Consider the following 10,973-nt stretch of genomic DNA (forward strand, 5'->3'; position numbering starts at 1 on the left):
GGACCGCACAACACCGGCGTATAATCGCCGGCATGGCGTTTCCGGCCCTCCTACATTTGGTAGGAGCCGGCTTAAGGCAGCAGCAGCGTTGATGAGCTTCGGGCCAAGTTGGACAAAATGCTGCCCGAAGCTCCATCTTCCGTCTAGGGTCAGGCCCAGATACTTCATGTGGTCCTGCACCTTAACTTAAAAAGGTACCCAGCTTCTTCAGGGAGAGACCGTGTTATATGGGATTCTTACCCACTAAAACCGTTGCGATGATCGTCCTCGGCACAGGTTGGAGAGGCTGTGGGATCGTGTTGATATAACGCGTCCGTAGGGGGCTACGGACGCGTTATATCAACCCGTCCCGTGCTGTGCTCCGCTCGTGGCTTGGCGGAGCTCTCCTCAGGGGGTGAAGGTAATCTCGCCTCCCCGCACTCCTCGCTAGTGCCTACGGCAGCGCGCGACAAACTCGACTGCCGTCCTTCTCAGGGCCGTCTGAAATAGGACACGTTAGGCCCCTATCTCATGCATCCACGGCACCAGGGTTACGCCTTATCTTTTAAGCTCCGAGCATCGGGGCTGTACAGAAAAGGATACACCAAGCCGCAGGTGGAAATTAGTAGATCATAAAGTTTACTACGTGTCGTCCATAGCTGCAAATTTCGCTCTGCTGACAACTTGTTACTGTATATTCTTTCATAATGATTTCGTTTATGGAGTAGCTATTCCCCGCTGAGGCTGTAAGACAAACTTCCTATTGACGTAAGAATGGATGCAATATGATATGAAATTACGAATTCCACTTCTAGCAAACAACTGCCTTTAAGAGACGACATTTTTATTTATACATACGTAACTGTAAATATATTATAAATTGGAAGTAGTGTTATAAACAATCATTTCAATATGTAATCAATATGTTGCTACTGTCCATCATCATATTTTTGAATTTAACATATTTAACAATTTAATAAATATGATATCCGTAAACGGCGCTGTCACATTCATCTTATTAAATATTTTGTTTTTGATTACAATCTTTATGCTATCTGTTGTATTAATCTCAGTTATCCCCAGTTTGAGGGGTATTTTTTGCACATGTAAAACGGTCATTCCTTTTTTTATAGTCTCCCTCTTGCCGTTAATATCTATCTATTCCTATTTAATACTTTTCTTGTCATGTGACTATTAAGCAAATAAAAATAATAATTTAATTTTTTCTTCAAAATTTTTTTCTTTAAATAAAAAAATAATAAGTAACTATTGATAGTTCATACGAGACATATTTGCGATATATTGACGATAAAATATGTTAAAAAATTAAATTTATAACAGTTAAATTTGCGTCATATTATTTTTGCACTACCTTTGTTTTAGTAAAATAGCACGGAAGACGTCGGGCTTCGTGACCTAAACATTTATTACAACGAAAATCGCATGAAAATGAAGCGGATACCGATGTGGGAGTGAGCAAGCACGACGTGATTGCGATGGTGGATCGGAATTCTGAATTTTTTGGCACCGAAAATAGTGCGGGCGGGCGGCGCGAGCGCAGGGCGGGCGCGCGCGCAGTGCGTGTCGCTCCGCCGTGTGAATAGCCCGCTAGGTGAGTGCCGCGCCACCAGCCTGGATACCCACGGACCTCACCGAACCACCTAACCTCCGTGCCAACCGTGTTGGGTGAAAGTGCAGTGCAGTGGTGTATCCAAGCTGATGCGTTGAGTGTTTCGCTTGCACTTATTCAAAGTTAAGTTGCGGAAATGTGATATGGTGGAGCTTAGGGTGGTGCGTTCATCTCGTTGTCTCTCGGAGTGACTCGGGTTTCAGCGCGTGCGCGTCCTCGCTGAAAATAGTGTCCGCTCGTAGCTCCGACCTATTTGCGGACACTTCGAACATCAGTATTTATTTAGCGATATGGGGAAACTCGCCTCAATTTTTATTTATAACCAGACGTGGCAAGTTTATCTGCAAATTAGGGCGCCTTGTACGACATTATTAATGAGGTGTCTTATTACTTGAATGAACTGCGAGCCACATTTGGAAACGTTCGTTGTTGTCGAATGATGTATTGTACGCATATATATAACACCCACACATACATACACCGGCGCGAAAGAAAGCTGAAACATTATTCTTTCGGTACATATTTGGGTTTTCGCAAATACCAACGTCGTCAACGTTGGTATTTCAAGTAACATAATTTTATTAAATAACAGTTACCTCTAATAGCGATTAATTGATACTAATGTTATAGTTGCTATAGAATTCACAGTGCTTATTTAGTTCAATCAATACATTCTAAAAATCGGTGATGTTTTAAAAGGAAAGGTGACATTCAAATTTCTACACAACCTTTGACTTTAAAAAAATAAAACCTAGGTGAATGCTACTTACTTACTAGTATATACTTAGCATAGTTTGCATTAAATAAAAATTAAAACAATTTACATTTTTTGTTGAGCGACAGTTTACAACTTACATTTGTTATAGAGATTAGGTTGCCTTACTCTTTCAAAAAAAAAAGATAATTTATTTAAATACAGACTCATGGTAACTTACAAGGCTTTTAGACACATAGATGTAATGCGTAATGCGTAAAATATTTCAACGAATTATAAAAAAATTAAACTTCAAGTTATGGTACTCGGGTCCCAAACATTGTCAAGACTTTCTTTAAAGCTTATATATAAATAATCTCAGTTAGACATAACATAAATTAATTACTTTGAATGTTATTATTTTAAATTTGTGTGTGAATTTATAAAACTATTTTTCGGTAATTAATTCAATTCAATTTTTAGCATAATGGATTTTCATTAATAATAACTAACTTCCGTTAATATTTTTTATCCGGAAATATGTTAATGGGTCAGTGAAATTAGATCATAAAACGATTGGCATTCTATCAAAACGTGTGCAAGGACCACATACCTACAAACTACAAATACCTACCTGACGACTTAACAATTTCATAAATTAAATTTAGTGTAATATTTATAACAACGAAAATCTTAATTTCTTTATAATAATAATAAAAGTTAAAGTAATTTCTTGATTAATTTCAATTATTTCATTTAACATAAAATTATTTTATAGTGCAAACTATATTATATCTGATGTAAAGAATGAAAATATGTTTGGTGAAATAATTCACTGTATTATTGAACAATATTTATAAATTATGAAATAATGATACGACAATATTATGTATTTCGTTCGGTATATTTAAATTTTGTATCTCAATTTCTATTCTTTTCCAAATTAAAAAAAAAAATTTTATGTATTCAAAACAAATTAAAATTTATTGAGAAAATTCAAAAGGATATGAATCCTCATACCACAAAGGAATTTAAAAATTTAAGATTTCATCAATTCATTTTTTAAGAATTACTAAAACTGTCTTCTTGTGAACAACAGTAGCCTTGACCTTGAGACATGAAAAATTTTCATGAAATAATTTTTTTTTTTAGATATTTTTAGAACAGCCATTTTAATAATTATTGTCTCATGAAAAATCAATTCAAAGAATAGTAGTGATTTTACGTTACTGACCTTTCGGTGATTCTAGAAGAACTCATAAAGCAATTAGGATCGGACCTAGTGAAATTTGCGTCTCTAAAATAATGTTTTAGTATTTAGTATTCTGCAAATATATGTATAAATGTTTAATTCAATTGCTAAATATAATATTAGTTTTATTATATATTATATCTTAAATCTAAAAGTTGTTAGTTAACAAATTAATTTTATTATTGATTACTTCAACTTGCAGGTAAATTTAAACGTATTTCAGTTATTTAACTCGGCGAATCTAATATGTACGTGTTAGGTATAGCTACAATACCCGGATTTTTATATAGATGTACAGACTTTTAAGGATCGTAACAATATAAAATAATTATATAATCTATAAAAGTACTTTAATTTTTTTTTTAAGTCGAAGTGTTAAATTAAGATTTTTTAGAACGATTAATTATTCAGACTTAAACCAGCTGTTCGCTGGGGAGTATTCATTTCATCTAACAATATCGGCAACACTTGACAGCTAGCCAAAAATACACCACTGTATGTTATTTTCGCAACCTCCAGACGTAAAGCGGGCTGGTTTTTAATAAGTTTTACGAATCGTTTTAACGATGCCCGGAACTTTATATTTAAAGATTTAAAGGCACATTGCTACATATAGAGGATGACCTGATTACATCAACACTATTAAATCGAAAATTATAGCAGTCGCGTTAAAAGAATTTGATCAAAATACACAATATATATTCATGACCAAGAAACCAATTGCTTCCTACAGAAACATAAATGCTGGATATTTATAAAGTTTTTGTATAAATGTTTTTAATAATTTCGATACGATTTGATGATTATTATATGGAATGTTCGCCATATTAATATGGAAGGTCCGCTTCATATAAATAGAGTCTGAAGTAATTTTGATATCTCCTTATTAAAGGAAGCTATTGTAGACATAGTTTAAGCAGACCATTTATTAATTAGTTTCTCTCGAAATATTTTAATCTCATTCGTAACATTATATATTCAAGGTGAGATCATAATATACATGCAAACCTAAAACTAAATTCTCCTAAACAAAACTTTGAACATTTTTAAATAGATAATCACGGTACTTTTGTTTAACTAGTAAAAATAGGTTATGGGTTAATATCACGAGCATTAAACCAACGTTTAACGTGCTTCCCGCATTTGTTAGTCTGGCTTAGAGCCAACTATGAGCTACAGATATAAAATTTAATTGTTTAAATAACTATATATAATTATATACAAAGTTATCATTCATTGACTTTCTATCTCTAGCGGTATGACAAGCATTTCATCTAATAATAGCAATAAACATATGAATCTGATGATATAATTCTAATTAATGTTTCAATAGTCTAATTTTTTAAAGATAAGCATATTGGAACATAAGCTGAGAAAAAAATTGACTTTATCGCGATTTTTAAGCATGATAGTGACAATTTTTAGTCACAACGACCATTCTTAACGGAGACTAGCTAACTTCGCAGGAAATAATATAGTACATAAGTGTTATTTATTTACTTAATCTCATAATCTATTGGCACAGCAATATGACATGATCAGAGAGATATTCAGTTGCAGTATCAAGGGATTTACGTGATTTCCGTAGCGTGAAAGGAAAATTTACAATGTCCGGTCTGTTACTAAGATCTTCGTGATAGAATAACCCATTATCTTTATTAGCCCGACCCACGACTGCCTAATAAGCTAGGCATTAGACCAACGAGGTAGTGTCGAATTATTATTATACATGCAATATAACAATGCCAAAAATATTTTCAAACTACCAATCACATTTCAGTCATTGATATTTCCAACTGCTCGAAACAATAACATTCTGTATCCTTGCAGAAGTTTGGAGTTTAATCATGACTCGTAGACACATTCACAGCGTTTTTTGGTTACAATATACAATTATAATATCATGAAAACAGGATTAATTTTAATCGTATTTTTACTAATTGCAGGCCAGTAACTGGCGTATTTTTTCGACCGGACCGTAAAAACAAAAAGCCGCCACCATGGACGCGATTAAGAAGAAGATGCAGGCGATGAAGCTGGAGAAGGACAATGCCATGGACAAGGCAGATACCTGCGAACAGCAGGCCAGAGATGCCAACCTCCGTGCTGAGAAGGTGAGATCATAAATACAACACAAACCTTTTAAATTTACTAAAACTACATTTATTGGAGTTAATATCAAAGTAATAATTTCGGTATATAACAAATGAAATCGTTTATATATTTATTTATTGTTTAAGAAGAAAATAATGGCAGCAAATAAATATTAAAAAAAAGTAATACAATCTTAACGACAATATAATTACATCATACAATACGTTCTTCCCTTTCTTATTAATCATTATCGTATATACGTTAATCGTTTGATTATTTGCATTGCAGGTCAACGAGGAAGTACGTGAGCTCCAAAAGAAACTCGCCCAAGTCGAGGAGGACCTCGTCCTAAACAAGAACAAGCTCGAACAGGCCAACAAAGATTTGGAAGAGAAGGAGAAGCAGTTGGCCGCTACTGAGGCAGAGGTGGCTGCTATGAACAGGAAGGTCCAACAGATTGAGGAGGACCTCGAAAAATCTGAGGAGAGGTCTGGCACTGCCCAGCAGAAATTGCTTGAAGCTCAACAGGCTGCTGACGAGAACAACCGGTAAAGTCTGCTGTTTATGGATATGTAAAAATGTTCCATACATAGTTTTTACTTAAAAATTTTAACATTAAGAATAATAACTTTTGATACAATAATTGTAACAAAAATTAGTTGAAAGCTAAAAGTCATTTAAAGTTTGATCCAATCGTTAATCAAATCATCGAGCAATCACCCATCTAGATACATTGTTAATAAGTTATGTTCAATTGTTTGTAATTTGTTAAGTAATTAATTTAATAGTTCGCAATGTAAACAAATGTATAAATGTATATAAACATTATAAATCTGTAAAGTAATGTAGAGAAGAACTCATTATTCGTATCACTATGATAAAGATTTAGTAGATTCATTATTCATATTTCCGTTCTTTTTTTTCTAGTATGTGCAAAGTATTGGAGAACAGGGCACAACAAGATGAGGAGCGCATGGACCAACTTACCAACCAACTTAAGGAAGCGCGTTTGCTCGCTGAAGACGCTGACGGCAAATCTGATGAGGTATACATAATATGGAAACATCAACCCTATCCACCGTTCATAGAATTATTTGGAAACAAAATTGTAATTAAATGTTTCCAAAAAATATTTATGATTACAAATGATTAAAGTAGATTTTTTGTGATTTAATGGGATGGTCAATTTACGACTGTTCTACTGTAATTAAACATTTGAAAGTTTTGGGCAGTTTCAATTTCAATATTAAAAAAAGTCTTTAAATATTTTTATTATCAATGAAAAGTAATTTTATAAAACATCAACCAAAAATTAACTTGGTATCATAGGTAATTTCAATGTAAGGTTAGAAGCCTTCTACTTGTGCTTGCTTTAAGCAACTTTGTGACTTTTGATAACATTATTGTGTTATTTTCTCACTGTACTTTAAAGTTAATTATCTGTTCATTATTATCAATGAAAAGTAATTTTATAAAACATCAACCAAAAATTAACTTGTACCTTTTAATCTAAGGTTTCACGTAAGCTGGCCTTCGTTGAAGACGAACTCGAAGTCGCTGAGGACCGTGTGAAATCTGGTGACGCTAAAATCTCAGAACTTGAGGAAGAATTAAAGGTACATTTACAATAAGTGGTTATATTTTTCTTAGGACCTACAGTCGCACAATCTGCAGGTTCTAGAAAGTTTTATTTATTAGCTTATTTTATTTCATATTATATTATAATAAGTACAAAATAATCTTTCACTCAGAGTTGCAATCTTTAGATTTTTTTGATATTAAATGAACACTTTTTAAATAACATTTTAATATGACTATCTTGTAATATAAAATTTAACTAGCTTTTTCTGTGATTGCTATGTCAATCAAAATGATAATATGCTCAAGAATGATAACAAAAATTAATTAGTATAGTGTGTCAATTAAAAAAAGTTTTGGCATGATGTTGAGAAAACCTATTTTCACATTATTACGTTAAGCTTGCCTAATTTTAATTAAAATTCGATTTCTTCCGATACCTTGTTAAAATATTTTAATTTTTGGTATATTACAATGATAACTATCATTAATTATCGATTGTCTGTAGGTCGTCGGTAACTCCCTTAAATCTCTGGAAGTATCTGAAGAAAAGGCCAACCAGCGCGTAGAAGAATTCAAAAAGCAGCTGAAGACCCTCACCATCAAACTTAAGGAGGCCGAGGCCCGCGCTGAGTTTGCTGAGAAGACCGTTAAGAAACTCCAGAAGGAAGTTGACAGGCTCGAAGGTATGCGTTTGATAAACGGAGTAATTATAAAACAACCTCACAAGCCACCTAAATTAAGAAGAGTACAGATAATTATGAACTTTTTATTAATAAAATTATCTAATACATTTTTTCAAAATTATTAAAAACAATAATTCTAACAATCGATAAATGGGAATGTTATGACTTCTCCCGAAAGGTGGCAGGTGGAAGGCAGAGCTTCTTAATCAAAACTGATGATTCATTTGTTCTTTTTTCTCTTTCTTCTATCAATTTTACAGGCGCATTGGAGTCTTATTTCTTCGCAATTTATCTAATAACAAAATTTTCCAGACGCATTGTTCAACCAGAAGGAGAAATACAAGGCGATTTGCGATGACTTGGACGGCACATTCGCCGAGCTCACAGGATACTAACAACCTTGCACTTAGTTTAAGATTATACCGTCCCAAAAAATCATCCGTAAACCCCAAAAAATTACACTGTCATTTGTATTAACTACCAAATTTTTTGATCTGTTCAACTACAAGGTTTTCTGCGACTGATTACTTGATAGGTCATCATTTTGTATCTTCACTACCAACTTTCGAATTCTTAACCTCTTTGTATAGAATCGCGTATAATTTTTACTTCTTATTAATTAACCCTAACCCTGTCGATATTTAGAGGATTGTCATTATTGGAATCCGGAATTTTATTCAGTCTAGCTTATAGAGCATTTTGCGACAATCCTTTAGAAATCGTACTCTCGAGCCCTGCTTTTTGTGTTGTGATTAATACGTCTTATGCTTTGCTGCTACCGCCGTGGGTCAATGCTTCCAAGGTACTTTTTATTCTTTAATCTTTTAAATCTTCTTTATAAACTATATCTATAAAGCTACTCCACGCTTGCACCATAATTATATATTTTAAAATATTTCACTTACTTTAACATAATTAATATTTGTGACTTGTCATTTTATATTTCCATCAGGGATACATCATAACGTCGATACTACTTCAGCAGTATTATATATATATATGCTTGAGCGGTAGTATGGTGTGTCAAGTCTTTATATGTTTATTAATGTTGTTGTGTGTTATACAGACGAGTTGGGCATCAACAAGGACAGATACAAGAGTTTGGCCGACGAGATGGACTCCACCTTCGCCGAGCTGGCCGGCTACTAGGCACCTCCACATTCACATACAAACATTCACCAGACAGTAAAGGCAGCGCCACCGCCGAATCAATGCGAACTACACTTTGTGTTCGTGATGTAATATTTATTAATATTATATGTAAATTTATTTACGATTTTCAATAAAATAATTTATGACAAGAGTTGATTGTTTGAATAATGTCTTGAAAGCATTGAGAACATTAAATAATTTCTTTGCAAAAAAGTTTCTGCGTAGTTAATTTGCGTTGTTACATGATAATTCATGATACGCTAGTATTTCAATATAGTTCAAGGGTCAACTATGAAGTTGTAATGTGAAATATGTTCATAGTATATCAAACAAATAAAATTAATCAATCGCAATTAACTGCAAGACACTCAAATGAACTTTCATAAATATATAGCAAAAATACTTAAAAAATATATACTCTTTTAATATTATTTTCAATAATGTTATTCTTTGCAAAGTACCATGCAGATTTGTCAATTATAACACGTAACTATAATATAGGATAAGTGACATAGATACAGTGTTACACTACGAAACCCTAAAAAGTAATTAATTAAATGGACATATTATTTATATATATATATAATAATAATAATGTCCTCCAGACCGATTTCGGCCACGGCGGCCAATCTCAAGAGATATTAGCCAACTACGCAGGTGATATTATAGTCCACAAGTGTGTGCGCAAAAACAGGTGCACTCTCTCTTCCCTCACTCTCATAATCCGATGGGACGGCAATCCGACACGACCGGAAAGAGTTCAGGCGCAGGGCCATCGTCTTTACGTGCTTTCCGAGGCACGGGAGTGTACACACTTCCAACTTCCAGATTCCGGGCTGTTACTGAGAATTTTCTGACAGAAAAACCCAATAACTTTTTATCGGCCCGACCTGGGAATTGGATTGGACCTCCGGGTCTGCGGCCTTATATCAAACCACTAGACCTGTCACTAGGCAGTCATTTATCATCTCATCATCATCATCATTTAATATACCTACTAATTCACCGAATACATATATAATTAATATATATTGCTGAAGTTAGGTCAGCGGTCTTGCCAAAGCAGAATTAAACGAAATCTCCTATCGAAATCTCCTAACGATATCTCCTTTTTAGAGACCATGTTTTTTTACATAACGCAAAATTTAGAAGATGGTTGGTAACACATAATGATCTGGCTTACACAGCGCAGCCGAAGATCTTGTAAACTCAAAACTCTTATGCGAAGCGTACCGCTACATCTGATAGCTGCTATTCATAAGAAAATTTCCGATACTAAGCGATTTTATCATTGCAAACCATTTATACAAAATATCGGAATAAAACGATTTTTCTTAGTCTTCTATCGCCTAAGGATATCGACATCGGATCCATGTAGTAAAGGTTGTTTTAATATTATTACCTTAAGGCGGATTAAAATAAGACGTTGCCATTAGCGTAAATTTATCGTCGTAGTCATCGATCATTTTATATTGGTTTATCGATCTCAATTCAAAATTGTGATCGAATAAGCCACTTTTTCAGATTTGACATTAAAACTAATTTGACCAGCAAAACCATCGTATGTCTCTAATTATCAAAGCAAATTATACAACAGATCAGCGCCATTATACTGACGATGAGAATAGCTTAGTAAAGTCGTTTCTATACTGTACTCTTGGCGACAGGTTATATAAAATGGGCCCACTAGTGTAACGAATATCTCAGGACATTCAGATATTTTATAATACGACCCTAGGGTAGACCTAGGCTCAAGGTCAAATGTTTTTTTTCTAATTGTAAGTAAAAAAGTTGTTGAGTAGGTGATATATTTCAAGGCACAAAACCTGACTCACTGATATAAAGGTGTGACAGCTTAAATAAGTTAGAAAAAATAGTCGACGGTAAGAGGTTCAAAAAACATATATT

At 33.7% G+C, this 10,973-nt stretch overlaps 1 protein-coding gene across 2 annotated transcripts; it reads left to right on the forward strand.

Annotated features, from left to right (window-relative positions):
- The first annotated feature begins 1,388 nt into the window (after positions 1–1,388).
- LOC126773290 (tropomyosin-1) lies at positions 1,389–9,214 on the forward strand. 2 transcript variants are annotated; one of them, XR_007669724.1, is made up of 8 exons: positions 1,389–1,591; positions 5,502–5,669; positions 5,938–6,197; positions 6,577–6,694; positions 7,164–7,265; positions 7,736–7,913; positions 8,226–8,715; positions 8,980–9,214. XR_007669724.1 is itself a non-coding variant. In XM_050494120.1 (7 exons), exons 2-7 carry the CDS (start codon positions 5,556–5,558, stop codon positions 9,060–9,062), a joined length of 855 nt encoding a protein of 284 aa, XP_050350077.1. In that variant the 5' UTR covers positions 1,389–1,591; positions 5,502–5,555; the 3' UTR covers positions 9,063–9,214. The 2 variants fall into 2 exon arrangements, 1 of the variants encoding a protein (XP_050350077.1); XM_050494120.1 differs by lacking the exon at positions 8,226–8,715.
- The last annotated feature ends 1,759 nt before the right edge of the window (positions 9,215–10,973 follow it).

Source organism: Nymphalis io, chromosome 14 (genome assembly GCF_905147045.1).
Source record: "Nymphalis io chromosome 14, ilAglIoxx1.1, whole genome shotgun sequence".
Classification (NCBI taxonomy): Eukaryota; Metazoa; Arthropoda; class Insecta; order Lepidoptera; family Nymphalidae; genus Nymphalis; species Nymphalis io.